We start from the raw sequence: 15,340 nt of genomic DNA, 5'->3' as shown, positions 1-15,340 counted from the left end.
AAACATCCCAATTTGAGGAAAACCAAAATTACTGGGAGTCAATTTCATTCTATTTGATTTTTTTTATCCTAAGCTAAAGTCTAAGCACATTGCTTTCTTTAGGACAGGCTCAGACTTGCTTCAGGATCAATAGATGGATCTTGTGCAGCTCCTGGTGGCTGGCGCTTTGCCGCTCACTCACACGGCAGATTGGTTCTTAAAGAACCAGCATCTACACAGGCAATGACCAGTACTAATACCGCTCACTATTGCCCCCATTCATTTCATAGGGAGCTGCCGCTGCAAGAAACTACTTGTAGAATCTCCCCAGAGGCAGTAGTTGTCCAGCAATAGGAAGTGGTAAAACATGTTCTGATGGAAAGCAATGTCCTTAGACTTGTCTTTGTATGTATCTTTGACATAATAAATTGGTAATGCAAAAGTAAGTCGTGGAAGTAAGGCTTTTCTTTCATTTACTTGACTATTTAGGACAGGATGGACTTCCTGAGTAGGCATGTGGAGGCCAGTGAAAATTAACAATAAGACTTTCCAGAAATCTGGAGTGCCCCTACCTTCAAAATGGGCCAACCTAGCCCCTCTTCTGTCACCACACAAAAATCGACAACAGAACATGATGAGAATTCCAGATTTTTGTTAAGTGTTAAGTGAAATGCTATTCTTTGCTTTTTTATAATGAACTTTATAAACAAATTTATAAACAAGGCAGCAATAACCGAAAGGCCATGCTGTCTATCAAAAGGTTTAAGTAAATATTTTATTTAAGTGCTTGAATTGGTATGCAAAATGCAATATAATTGAAAAAGAAAAACAGTCTGTGTAACACAGTCTGTGACTACAGGAAAGCGCTCACTCCAGCTTCTGTAGATTGAAAGTGGACAAATGGAAAAATCTGGCTTTTGGCTATAGTGAGGACCTAAAAAGAGGTCTAAAATAACTTGAAAGGCAATTTGAAACAATTAACACCTATGGCAGATAAACTGTTACTGGGAATTCAAGTGCTCTTTTGTACCATTTGATGATCTGATTTTATGAGTTATAGATTACCAAACTGGAAGCATCATAAACCTCCGTGCTCTAATTGGGTATGTTTAGTCTTTTTAACCCTCCTGCTGCTGTCATAAACATGTTCACATTTTCTATGAGAAGCAAGAACAGAAAATGTCCATAGAAAGGTTGAAAAAATTAACAAAAATATGGGTGTGTGTATACATTTTTGCTTACCAGAAGCTGCCTGGGGTTCCTCATGATCATTTTTTTCATGCCACTGCATTGTACAAAAGTAACTTAACATGACTTCCCACAGTGCCTTGCAGAGGTCTGTTAAGCATGGGATGTAGCTGTCTGATGTTATATGCTGCAAAGAAACAAAAGGTAACGCATTAAACATTTTGTTTTTTGTTGTGTAGTATATATCCCAACAATTGTACATTTGCTTCATCAGACTGCAAAGATCTTTGTACATCATGGCCATGTGAGTGTAAAATTTTCTACATATCACAATCACATCATTTCCTTTGAAGTAGACCTATCATCACATTTTCAGTATTATGTAAAAGCGTAACTATCTCTTTTAAAAAATGTTTATTTGATTTTTTCAGGAGCTCCCTTCCAAAACCTGCAGCCTCCTGTGGATACTTGTGTCTTATATCTCAGGAGGCTGTGGGCTGCTCCTTCTTCGCATGCCTGAAATCAAGGATCCGTCATCAAGAGGATTTCTCCTAATGTAAAATAAAAAAACAAGTGTTTGATCGTGTCATGCATGCAGGGTAAAATCAGCACAAATTTTAGTTACTTTTAGAGGAAGAAACATCATGTGATCCTATTCCTGGGCAGTGCGAGATCGGGTGATATCAGGAAGAACTTGTAAGAAAGAGGATGACGATGTTAGATGGAACGGCGTGAAAGAAGCCACGACAGAGCAGGACCCATGTTTCCACATGAGGGTTTTTTTTTTTTTTTTTTTAAGGCAGAATGAACGTTCCACTTCAAAGCAGAACTAAACTCAAAATGAAAAAAATACAAAATACACTTACCTTTAGTCCCGCGTCGTCTCAGTATCTGCTTCCGTTCAAGCGCCAACATTCTTCTTCCTATGCCACCTGATCTCGCACTGCGCAGGTGCGACATGGGGTGACGTAGATGGGGAAAATGATTGCCGATCTCACTGTGCATGCGATTGAGATTGAGATTGGCAATTTTTTTTCTCAGTTAACGAAAGGGTTCTGATTTCACATTTTAGAAAACTAAAGAAAATATGTTATAATATTATAGTTTTGAGGTTTACAAACACTTTAAAATCATTATGACGCAGCCCGGCTCCTATAACAAATCACAAATCTCCACTGGCGAAGAGATATTCAATGACAAATTATTTTTCCGTGAAGAAATGCAATGTTTTGCTGCATATCATTTTGGCTTTTTTTAAATCTTCCTTCCAGGAAAACCAGTAATAAAAATATTAAACATTTAAAAGATATATACCATGAAGATGTTTTATTAACCATGCTTCAAGCAAATCATTTAAAATACATATTCCATACCCTTAAAATTCAGAATATAAAAAATATGAGTGGGCACAACAGCCGCATGGAAAATAGCTGGAAACCTTACGTGATAAACACAATAATATTAAACAATCTAAGAATGCAAACCCAGAGGTTTTTCTTTATTGTAGCAGAAAATAAATAATAGATTAAAAGAATATATATATTTATATATACATCGCTGCTCATTTTGATTGACAGCAAGTTATTAAGAACTCCAGCTACCTACAAGGGCCAAATTCTGCAAGTCATGAGCTAGATTGGGCTGTTGGTAATTCAGGAATGTAAGGGGTAGATTGGATGCTACAATACACAATGCGAAGGCGCTGAGACGTGCTAGTCATCCTATGCCGTCCTGGAATTCTTCTTGGTCCAGGGTCAGGGAAAGTGCTGGGTGTCTTTGAACGTCTTCTTTCTGCTTTTGGGTACGTCAGCCGATCTTGCACTCGCAGATCAGATGACGCAGCCTGCTGTAAATAGGGGGAAAAAGAGTTCTGATCTTACTGCACATGCGTGAGATCGGTATTTTTTCCCTATTACAGGAAAAAGCCTCTCCTGTGCATACCTAAGATTGAGCATGCACAGAAGGAGCGCCCCTGAGCCTCCTGGGGTACGTAACGTGGGTATCCCAGGAGGCTCTGCACTCTCAGACTTTACTGCCGCTGCAGTAAAAACAGGAGGGAAGTGGCTTCCCCTTTTTTTTTAAAAAAAAAATAAAGATTTTTTTCTTTGCACAAAAGGGTAGATAACCGTTTTTTAGAAAATAAAAATTTTGGTGATAGTTCCGTTTTAAAATAAAAATTTGGCAGAAGGTAAAGTTTTTGACGTGCAAAGACTCCCCTGTCACACATAATCAGTACTTAGATTCAGCTATAAAATACTTCTGTACTAAATGGCTCTTCTCTTTTACACTCCATAAAGTAAATAATGGATATTCTAAAATAAATAAATAAATGATGAATAAGTGGCCCCTGGGTGAATTTACAGAAGGTGACACAACTGTCCGATCATACACATAAAATGACTCTTTAGCCGTAGCATAATGATTAACACGTTTAAATGAATTCTTCAAGGTGCCCGAGGTCTGCGGAGTGAACAGACCTTAATTTGAAAGCGACAAATTACTCAAATTTATATTTGATTCTGTAGCACCTAGAAAATAAAACGCTCTTCTGTAAAACGTAGCTGCTAAAAGTTCATAACACAATGAAGAATCAATGTCTTTCCTGTAGGAAAAAATTGAGCTGAGACTATTTTCACAGTTGAAAAATTGACAAAGTAAAGGACACCGTCAACTCCCACATACTCCTAACACGTAGGCGGAAGATGAAACAAGATGGCTGGACTAATATCTGAAGAGCAGATTTTTCTCCAAATAAAAAAGTGTAATCATAGAGTTTATTTTAGTGAAAAAACCAATATGCCAATTGCAGCAATCTGTCATCCTTCTGACTGCTGTAAAGTGGTAAGTTGTTAAAGCTGAATGATTGCAATAGACTGTCAAACGGTCTATAGTTTTTGCAATGACATACTATGATACTACATAAGCTTATAAAAGCTAAACTCTGAGCACATAGGATAATTAGAAAAAATCATTGAGCCTGTAATACTTCTTGGACTTCTTTCTATTTAACACAACAAAGAGATTGGAGAGAAAAGTCACATGTCACAGGTTATTCTCACAGCATTTTCTTTTAACTCCAATTCCTTTTAATTATGCTTTAAAATGTGCAGAGCTCTTTTTCTTTTCAAAGTAGTGTTACAGCTGCCATATGGGCAAATCACTATTTTTTAAGGAGCCCTTTATTGTTCTTTCATGTACATTCAGATCATCAGTTCTGTACTTTACCTTGAAATCATTTAATGCTTTATTTTCATTACAAAAAATGCAAAACAATGGCTAATAGAAGTCTAATGAGGGGGCTTTAATTGGCAGAAGAACCAAGCTGGGATAGATGAAAGAAACTTCCATGACCCTATGGTGCCAATTCAGCTCTATTGTATTGGAACAACCAAGAAAAAAAAAACAGTTATCATCCACTTTACAATGAATTTCCTCGAATTTTCAACAAACTCTCAACGTAAAAAATTACAGATTTAGATTAGGAAAGAGTTTTAAAAGAGTGATTAAAAAAACTTCCATTGATGACCTGATTCTAAAAGCATACGTGTGTTGTTGCTCCAATGCTCTGCCCAGGAAGGTTATTGCGTTATTGCAAAAAGGGACAGGTGATGTCCCTTCGGCAATAATCCCTACTACCTGCCTGACTGCACTGTGCATCTGTCAAAAAAGCTGAGCTGTGCATGTGCATTTGCCTAATTCCCAGGATATCCAGCAATCCCGGCTTCCCTGCACATACTGAGAATGAATGAACTCCCGTGCCTCAGCCTTACCTACCTGGTGTCGCGCCAGGTTTCTGGCGACAAAGCATTGCTGCGCATGCACAGCATCAACTTTATTTGTCATAGAAACCAGACAATCCCATATTACTTTGTGCATGCGGGGGATGAAGAAACTCCCATGTGCCTGTACAGGAGTTATATAAACCCGTCACAGCCAATCAATGTGTCCGAAGATAATCTCTGGGAGGAAGAAGGGAAGAAAGATGGCGGCACCCTGCGATGGATCGTGGATAGGTGAATCATGCACGTTTAGATCTGCTTTAATAACTTCTGAATCACTGACCCAGAATGAGTATGGGGTTCATGTGTTCAGTTAGACAACTGGAATTCTTTAAAATGAGTTCAGCAATGGCAGCTTTCATTATCTTTGGTACATCAACTTTAAAGATTTTTTTTTTTGGTAGATCTCACTGAACAATCCTCAATGCAGCTATGTAAGAATTCTGATACAATGGGATGCTACTCACCGTACAGAGGTCTTTATAGGGCAGTTTCTGAAACTTGGTATCCGAATTTCCAGCACACAGCTCAACGTATCCCAGAACCACCTGAAACACTGTGTTGTGGATGGCTTGTGTGAAGTGCATGTGAAGCTGGTCCATTGCAGTCTAGAAAATAAAAGACATCAGAATCTTATTAACCTTTATCATTGTGCAAACTAGTCATGTAAAATGAACAAAATGCCAACAAAACTGTCACAATATTCAGCAAAAGGATCATTTTTTTGGATAGCTCCAATATTTAAAAAAAAAAAAAAAAAAAAAAAAAAAAAAAAAAGATGCCCTACAGCTCCAGTGGGTTGAGGTGTACTGAATCTATTCTCCCTTGAGAAGAGACGTGTAAGGAGGGATATGATCACCCTGTATAAATATATAAATGCTCCATATAGAGAATTCTCTTCCCAACTATTAACTTTAAGGTCATTATAAAGCACACGGGGGCTATCTTTGTATCTGGAGGAAAAGTAGTTTAATCTCCGAAAAAGGGCTTATATCTGGGATATGTTGTTGAACTTGATGGACTTATAACTTTTTTCAACCTAACTAACAGACTACTGCAGGCAAGAGGAAGCTTTTCCTGAGTCTTCTCTACCCCAGCAATCAGACACTAAGAGACTGGAACAGGAATATGTCATACATTTGTGAACAGGAACAAGACAGGAACCATGATTTACATGATTATATCATTGGTGAACCAGCATCTCAATTTGAAGGCAGATAACTCTGTCATTCTAGAGCAGGGGTGCCCACACTTTTTTGGCTTGCAACCTACTGACTAAGTTAAAATGATCTACCAACAAATAAAAACTTAGATTTAACTCCTCTGTGCAGTAGAGGTAATTTTGAAAGGCAGGGCTCCGCGATTTATTCACGTTGTTTTTGCAATCCACCGGTAGATCGAGATCCACCTGTTGGGCACGCCTGTTCTAGAGGGAATTACCAACTATCACTTAGCAAACCAGATTATATTTGAAGATGGGTTTACTTTAAGACATTCCATTGATAACATAATTGTGTTTTTTTAAACCAACTCCAGGCCCTGGTAGTTCATTAGAAACTATATCTAGTTTTTCCATATTAGTTGCAAATGTTTTTTTTTTTATTATTTCTAGTATTGTTTATTTTCTATTTTTAGGTGATAGCACTGTGGACAATGGCCAGTACTTCAACTAAAAATTAGATCCGCAATGTCCATATAAGAACATCCCTCCTGTGTGCCTCATAGCAAGATCATCTCATCCCTGGTATGAACTTTAAACTGTAATTGCAGTCAGGCCAACAAACAAAATGATAAAATGAATAAGTAGAAAATGTTCTGCCTGGAAAGAAAATACTTAACAGTCAAACAGTGGTGCAATTATCTCTTAGTGGACTCTTGATTTGAACTAGTTGGCACTTGTAAATGGTTACAGCCATATAGATAAAAGGGTTCTCTGGGCTTCAGCAAGCCACAGAAAAACTCCATAGGAGTGGTTTTATTGAGCTGTGGTTGTACTGCACAAAAATTGGACGGTACAGGAAGTGGGAGCTCATTTTTTTTTTTACATTTGATACATTTCCTTCAACCACTCAACAAATGCTTAGCAATCTGGAAAGACTGGGATACTGTATTTGCCACTGGTCCTAGTTGAAACTATTTTCATACCTCCTCCTCCTCCTCCTTTTCTTTCTATGCTATTGTTTCTTTCTCTCAATGACTTTTTCATTTATTTTTACAGGTGGGTTCTGGTTTATTTCATTTCTTCCATTCACGATTATTATTATTACATATTATGCAGTGCTTTACAAAGTCCATAGTCATGTCATTCAATCTAATTTCCCTACCATAGTCATATGTCATTATCACAGACTAAGGTCAATTGTAGGGGGAAGCCAATTAACCTAACTGCATGTTTTAGAATGTGGGAGGAAACCGGAGTACAAGGAGGAAACCAACGCAAACACAGGGAGAACCTGCAAACTCCTTGCAGATAATATACTGGTTGGGATTTGAACATGGGACTAAGTAGAAGGCAAGAGTGCTAACCTCTGAGCCACCATGATCCTACCTTGTTTGTTATTCGACCAATGTATTTTCTCAGCGTTATATTTGGGTGGCAACTTACATTTTTATAATTTTTTTTATTGGCACTTTAACCACTGAACTTGTTTAGTCTATTAATTATATACTGCTATTCCACATCATTTAAGTACACATACTTCTACAAAAGTTACATTTGGTTTGTAAGATATGTTACAAATTGAAAATGTCTCTCTAAAACTTGTTGGTAACTATTCATGATACATTTACTCTTTAATATGTTTTTTTTCTTTTATATAAAAGTTTACTAAAAATACAATTTCTCAAAAAAAATAAATAAATAAATAAAATGCAGGCATTTGAAAAGTGTTTTCATTCAAGGAAGCGGTTTAGCAGCCAACAGCACAAAAAAATTTCAAGTGTTATTTGTTTATTTGGATCTGTATTGATGCCAGACACCTGCAAATTCCTAAACCTTAGGACTTAGGCTATGTACACACGCTCAATAATTGTCGTTGGAAAGGATCATTCACAATACTTTCTAACGACAAAAATCTAAAGGATGCATGAATGAGTGTTGTACGTACAGCGCCATCCTGCTCTATAGGGAGGGGAGATTGATGGAGAGGCACGGCGCTGCGCTTCTTCTCCTTCACTTATATATTATGATCTTTCGTCCTTCATAGACCCAGCAGGATGGATCCATGAACGGCGCTGGATGAGCGCTGTACCCACCTCAGAATCATCTGATCATCAGCTCTACAGTATCCCTTCCTAAATACATTGTCCAATCAGAAATCAGAGGGGGCATGTTGACCAAGCTGTATTGTAAATGTAACGGTGAATAAAGTGGTCATACATTAAACTATGCTGCCTGGTGTCTACATCTCAAAGGTTGCTTGTAATTATTTTTGCATGCAAGCCAGTCATATATACTTTCCATTATACATTCATCTGTACACCTAACCTTTAGGTAATTTTTCAAATGTATCTAAAACCAGGAACAGAAAGAATACATTGCATCTTTCCAGTCCTCCGATATGGTTATTTGTTTTCTTTTTTTTTTAATGGATGGTCCTGCTGGCAACAAAATTCCTGTGCTAGGTCTGACCATGACCACTCACTCACTTATATTATATAAGGGATCAGAGGGGTCATCTAAGGACCAGAAGCATTTTTATGCAACAGAACAACTCCATCTGTATAATTCATGGGGGAGGACAGCGTTCTGTAGTTCACATAAAAGGACTGGTAAAACGGCTTTAAATAACAACATAGACAAAGTTGTAGAAATTCTGGATTTCTAGCAGAATCACTGAGTTTTTTTCCACTAATTTTCCAACATTTAACTGTAAATTTAGAAACCCGTAATACGTACTACTGTGATATAAAAAGCAAATGCTTACAGTTTACATAATTCAAAATTACTATTTCAAGTACAAATCTTTTTCTCTCTGTGTTCGAGTCCCATTTACTCTGCAGCTTCTATAGGGGACACGGCTCACTATGCCTTGACTAATCCTAAAGCGACATTCAGCCATACATCACCGTGATGCTTTTCGGGGAGCTGTGCATCAAAGTGCTCTGCTCATGTGGGAAAGTGTTTTTAATTGGATTCACACAGGTGTGAGTAATTGATCAGCCATTGCCATTTATTCTCCAATTCAGATACTCTTATCTCCTCGGCGCAGGTCTGTGTACTCCTTGGGACTGGTTTGCATGTGAAATAGCAGCCTGCAGTTGTCATCCAAAACCACATGGCAGTGCAGACGCAGATCGCAACATTTCATATGGCCAAAATAAAGCTGCTATAAATCGCAGGGAATCTCATTAACAGCAGGGATTACATTTCATTTTTGTTGGTAATAGACATAGTCATAGTAAGGAGGTGTAAAACCAGGATTTAAAGTTGAAGTCTAAGAGGCGTTAATATGAAGGTACAGCTGGCGCTGGTATTACCAACCAGGATATAAACACAGAATAAGGTTACAGCCATCAACCGATGACCTGAGTGTGAGAGTTTGGTCCACAGCTGAATATACTGAGCCCAACCACATTTAGGACACCTACCAAATATTAACATTCTCTCCCAAGTCTCTACATTTTATAAATCCTCATTCCTAAATTCTTCACTGTGTGGCCCTCTGACTCTTTGTGAAAAAAAAAGTTGTGGTAACGCAGATGCAGCCACCAAGCCTACTGATTTCCAGGGCTTGAGACACAATCCTCTGGAGGGATGGCCACCAAAAGTAAGAACCAGCCATAGTGAATTAGCTGTTAGGAATACGAGTTAGCGCAGTGGCTCAAAGGTTAGCAGTCTGGTCTTTGCAGGGCTAGGTCGAAGGTTCGAATCTCGACTGTGGTAATGACACATGACTATGATAGCGACATTAGATTGTGAGCCTCTTTGAGGGAAAGTTAGTGACTTTATGAAGGACTGTAAAATATGTTGGTGATATATAATCACTGGATAATAATATTAGAGGCTGAACGCCACTGGGATTTCTTGTTAAAACTATGAAGTGCAGGACAGGGCTGCATGTTGAAGAGTATGGTACTGGGGGTTTCATGTTAGGTAATGGTGCCGGTGGAGGACGCCCTGTCCCTGTTCAGTCTCAGGACACTGCCACCTTATTCTCTTGCCCCTTGCAATCTTCAGCCACCCAACCCATTCATTTCTAGAGCTGGAGACAAATTCTCTGGATAGCTGGGGCCACCATAAGTACATACCAGCCAGAGGAGTGAATGGGCTGTGTAGCATATGCTGTAGAGGCTGAACGCTACTGGGACTTCTTATTAAAGCTGTGAAGTGTTGGACAGGGCAGCCCACTGAAAACTTGGCACTGTGGGCTAAAGCATATTATTTTGGTAGACAGCTGGGGGGAAAATTTAAAGGATATTTTCTAAGTGGGTCAGAAAGTGATCAAATAGACCAGTCCAACTCTGAACAATCTCAGAGGTAGTTAAAACTGATCCTTAATATAATCAGAATAAATCTGCAAGTATGCTGTATATGACCATCTACACAAGACTATAATCTATCAAGCCTAAAACCATCGGCACAGCCCCTACCAGTGAAGTGTAGTATAAAAGTACCACTTGTGGGTGGACTGACCTACGTATAAGAGCTATGAGTCTGACCTCTTAAAGGCAGTTTTATCCTTTTCCTACAGAGACTGATTACATTTTTTTCTAGGTGAACCTGGAGTTGAAAGATTAATAGCTGAAGCCTCTGTCTTTTTTTTATTTCATATCCAGATGCCCAATGTCTTTACACTTTTTACTTATTATTCCTGAGGGGAATCCAATTATGTATAACTCACAACAAGCTCTGCAAAATATGTGATATAATCCAAAAAAATATAGGACCCATGACGAAGAAAGTCATCCAAAAATGTGAAATATGTTCATAAATATAATCTCCATTAAAGTGGAACTAAAGTTCCACATTTAAAAATGTTTAATTGGCAGCTCATTGTTGCAGAAAGGAACAGACAATGTCTGCAATGTGCAATAACCTTTCTTACCTGCCTGATATATTGGTGGAACTGACAAAAAAAGCTAAGCTGCACATGTGCAGCTCATCTGCCAGGATAGCTGCCAGTATACCCCCCCCCCCCCCCCTGGATTGCCAGGACAAAATGAACTCCCGCGCGCCTGCCCTGTCATCCCAGCCTGGCCAATCAAGATGACCAAAGACTGCAAGAAGGAAGAAGATGACAGTGCCCTAAGACAGAATGGGAACACAGCAACCTACAACACCTTTACCTATCATAGGGCATCCAGTACCAAGTTCTTTAGGCACCATCATCATTATCTTTTTTTCATCCATCTTTATTGGCTAGGTCAGGATGACATAACTCTTGCGCATGTACTTTGGAGTTCAGGGATAACTGAATACTCAGCATATCCTATATTTTTAAATGATAGTGAACAGGCAGGTAAGTATGTTTTGTTGCAGAAAGGATACTGTCTGTCCCTTTCTGCACTATGACCTGCCTGCAAATTTTCAAAAAGGATCTATGGTTCCTCTTTAAAATGTGCTCACCAGCCCAATGTGTGGTATAATGTTGCTGTCTTGGGGAACTGAAAGTTCCACTGGAACCCTAAGCATCCAATATTTCTGGGTGTTTCATATGCCTGAAGCCTCAGGCGCTATTGGCTGGCACCTGCCAGCAACTGGAAATGTACAACATTGCACCCAACTATTTAATGTGCTAGATGGCATTGACACAAGTGGAAATTCTAGCTTTTCAAGAAAGTGAATGTAAATATACAGCATATGAGACTGTTAAGTATTATTCTTTTACAGGATACTTTTTTTTTGGCAACATAAAAACATTAAAAGAAAACTTCTGTAGTTTGAAACAACGAGCATTTCATTTTATACCCATAAAACCATACGGACATTAAAATGATGTGCAATGATGGGCAAAATGAAAATTCCTTCAACTACAAGTTGAATCAAACTTTAATGGTGGATTTTATGATTGAAATGTTTATTCCCAATCTGGTTTTACAAACATGATTTCCTTAGATGTATTTTAATTACTTTTGTTTGTACTTTGCTAACATTTTAGTGTTTAAATGGAAAGTTTCAAGTGCTCAGAATTTAAGTGGTTTAATAACCTAATGTACTGTACAGCTTCCACACAAGCGTAATGCTCTGATAATGTATGAGGGGTTTTATCTGGCTTAATGTTGTTGTCTGGTGAAGATCAGCTGTTCTACAACGCTGTGTAATCCAAAACTAATGACAGAGATCAGAATAATACAGTAAATTATAAGACAATTACATGGCTGAACAACAGCAAATTACACAGCAGAAGAAAACAAAAAACTATGTGCTAGGTAGTTATGACAAAAGTGACAATCAAGAAAGACAGCAGCCATGGCTTACAAATGTTATTAAAGCTGAACCCCAGACCTCTAGTGCAGTATTACTCTGATATCACTGAACACTTTTGGTTTATTCAAATGCCCATTAGAAGCTGCAGCAAGTCAGATAGAACGCACCCAATTTCCTGGCTGGAGGACATCCAGCAACATCTAGTGTAGCCATTCTCAACCAAGTTCTGCAGACCTCGGGGGTTGCTAAGGGTTCCTTAAGCGGTGGTTGACTAACCTCCCATCTGATGGTGTCTGCCTAGTTCTGGGTCCAAAGCCACATGGCGGGGCCACCTGCATGACACCAATGATATTTTTATCTATCTGTAAGTGTGATGTTCTGGTCACCACCGTAAGAAAATATTTCCCATTAAATAAATTCATTTTATAGAAGGAGTTTTCGGTTACTTAGATATCATTTAGAGAACTTTTGTGGTAAAAAGGTTGATCTAAGTCATTCCTCCCCAGTCAGACTTTCTTTGGCCCATTCCTTTCCATTCACTGGATTTCAGTTTTTTTGCAAAACCTACTGTGCTATATAAGATTTTTTGGGCACGGTCCTGTCTTTTTTGACACAGGTCCTCCTGTGTCATTGTTTGTATCTGTTTATTAATGGCAACCCGTATTTATTGTACAGCGCTGTGTAATAAATGTTGGCACTATATAAATACAGTTTAATATTAATAATAATAATAACAATATCTAGCAGTGTTTCTCAACCAGGGTTCTTCCAGAGTTTGCTGTTGCAGTTTGTCCCTCTCAGGTCAGTTTAAGAGACACCAATGAACTTTTTGGCCATCTGTAATGGTGACATTATTCCCAATGGCCAGCAATGTAGGAGACATTTTTCCCACTGACCCCACACTAATGTACTGTGAGTTGGTGAAACAGTAATTGTAAAAAGGGGTTTCCTGAAGACCTGAAAGTAATTTTGAGGTTTCCCCTATGTTAACAAGGTTGTTGAACACCAGAATAGCGAGGGGCTTTGTGTGCTTACATACACATAACGGTACTGATAGGAACTGGGTCTGCATATACACAACAGAAGGTGGTTCTGAGCTACATTGGGTCCGCACATTACACAGTTCTAGTTTTGTTAGCTCTCACTAGTGCAAGTTGAGATACCCGTTCTGGCTGAAAATTATATTTATTTGCAGAAGTTCAAACCCTTGCAGAACATATTTTAAATTGCAGATAATTTCTTCGCTCTTAAGATCGCTGTCAACTGAAGCCAGTCTGGAGAAGTAATTTATTAGGAGAGAGCTAGAGAGGACAAAATTATGTGATATGTCACAAAGACTTTTTAAATACTGGATAGGTGAATAAAATAATGTACGCTTTGGGGAAACATAAAAATAGTAGATCAAGAAAAATTGTCTGCAGTTAATTTACCTACAAAACTCGGTGGCAATATTTCCAGTTTTAGCTCTCCATAACATAGAAAGTCTTTAAAAAGTCATTGTTTCCATACGCCGCACTGATGATGGCCAAAAGCCTGAAACAACTGTATGCAGTTTGGAATAAATGGGTCCATATTATTAGGCTATATTAGCGCTATACACCAATGGTTCTGGATGTGCGGTAGGTCATTGGTGCATACAGGACATAATAGTGTGGCCCACCCACTGCCTGAATATGAGGAATGATTCCTATATTTTTGGGAGCTGTGATGAAATGAGACAAGTGGCCTTCTGTTTTGAAGCGTACCTAAACTCAAAAAAACAAAAAGTCACCAGGAGGCAGTACTAAAGTCTCTTGTCAAAAAATAAAGCCCTGGCTACACCGCATGTGTTTGTGCCACGTAGTGTAGATCTTGGGTGTGTGGAGGAGTCAACGTAAGCATGGGCAGCAGTTACACTATTAGGGACCATCCAATGGCCAGACAAGATCGTTCATCATTATGGAAGTCCACCAAAGTACCAGTAGCAAAGATAGCACCTTGAAAGGATGTAGTGATGACAGGACCTGGACCTGTCATTGCTGCAGGACAAATGCACATGCGTAAGTATGTGCCATAATCGGCAAGTATGCTGTGCAATAGGGTGTCCTGCCTTGTCCTACCCCAAAGGAAACAGAAACGGTCATTAGATGTCAGCAGGACAGATCATTGAAGGAAGTCAGGAGGACAGCTGTAGAAATGGTAGAAAACTGCTCAAGATAATACAAACCTGGCAATAAAAATTCAGGGTGTGTAAATAGATTTAGAGATGTATTTATAATGATTACACCCAATGTTTGCTGGACATTTGCATTCGGATAACATATTTTAAAGAGTATTTACAAAATATGCCTATCATTTACCATCAGCATACAACAAAGTAGAGTGATTACAATTACAAGATTTGCCCGTCACATTGAAAAGCACACAACACTCACCCATTAGCATACATCATCAGAGATTCCAATTAGAAACAAGATTCTCCCATCATAATAGACCGTAACATGGAGATTCCAATTAGAGGCAGGATTTGCCCATCACATTTCAATTCAAACAAGACTCGCTTATCAGCCGTTACACATAAAGCAAATTCTCTGAAAATGACACCCGAATGCTGTACAATACAGATGGATGTCCTGCAAATATTCATTGTGTAAATGGACACACAGCTTACAATCTGATTCCAGTCTGTGTGTACAATCTAGTTGTCTCAGTATTCTCCCAGAGGAGAAGTGAGAAATTACCGAAACGGAAACTTTGCACCAAAGTTTAAGTGATCTTACACATCAATACCAGTGTTTTCCCAGAAAATATTTTCAGGCTGGTAACATGAAACACTAGCTAGGTAAGGACAATGGTACCGATTTATTAAAGCTCCCCAAGGCTGGGGAGGATATAGTTTCATCAGTGAAGCTGGGTGATCCAGCAAACCTGGAAGGGGTTCTTCAAAGTAATTTGCTATTTGCTAGCAAATGTTTTGTATCCTGGATCAGATCCATTCCATAAATATTTTTTTGTGATGTGATGTTTTTGTTGCTTTTCCTTTTGT

General features: G+C 38.6%; 1 protein-coding gene across 1 annotated transcript in view; it reads right to left on the bottom strand.

The window, feature by feature from the left end:
* The window catches only part of VPS50 (VPS50 subunit of EARP/GARPII complex), a 135,431-nt gene that overhangs the window by 38,451 nt on the left and 81,640 nt on the right, over window positions 1-15,340 (bottom strand). Inside the window, exons 12-13 of the mRNA XM_072412872.1 lie at window positions 5,414-5,554; window positions 1,222-1,354 (exon numbers count right to left, since the gene is read on the bottom strand). Coding sequence (XP_072268973.1) covers window positions 1,222-1,354; window positions 5,414-5,554 — 274 coding nt within the window. The remainder of the gene's footprint in view (window positions 1-1,221; window positions 1,355-5,413; window positions 5,555-15,340) is intronic.

This window comes from Pyxicephalus adspersus, chromosome 5 (genome assembly GCF_032062135.1).
Source record: "Pyxicephalus adspersus chromosome 5, UCB_Pads_2.0, whole genome shotgun sequence".
Classification (NCBI taxonomy): Eukaryota; Metazoa; Chordata; class Amphibia; order Anura; family Pyxicephalidae; genus Pyxicephalus; species Pyxicephalus adspersus.
Note: the sequence above shows the minus strand (reverse complement) of the source record. Positions and strands in the feature narration are given on the sequence as shown.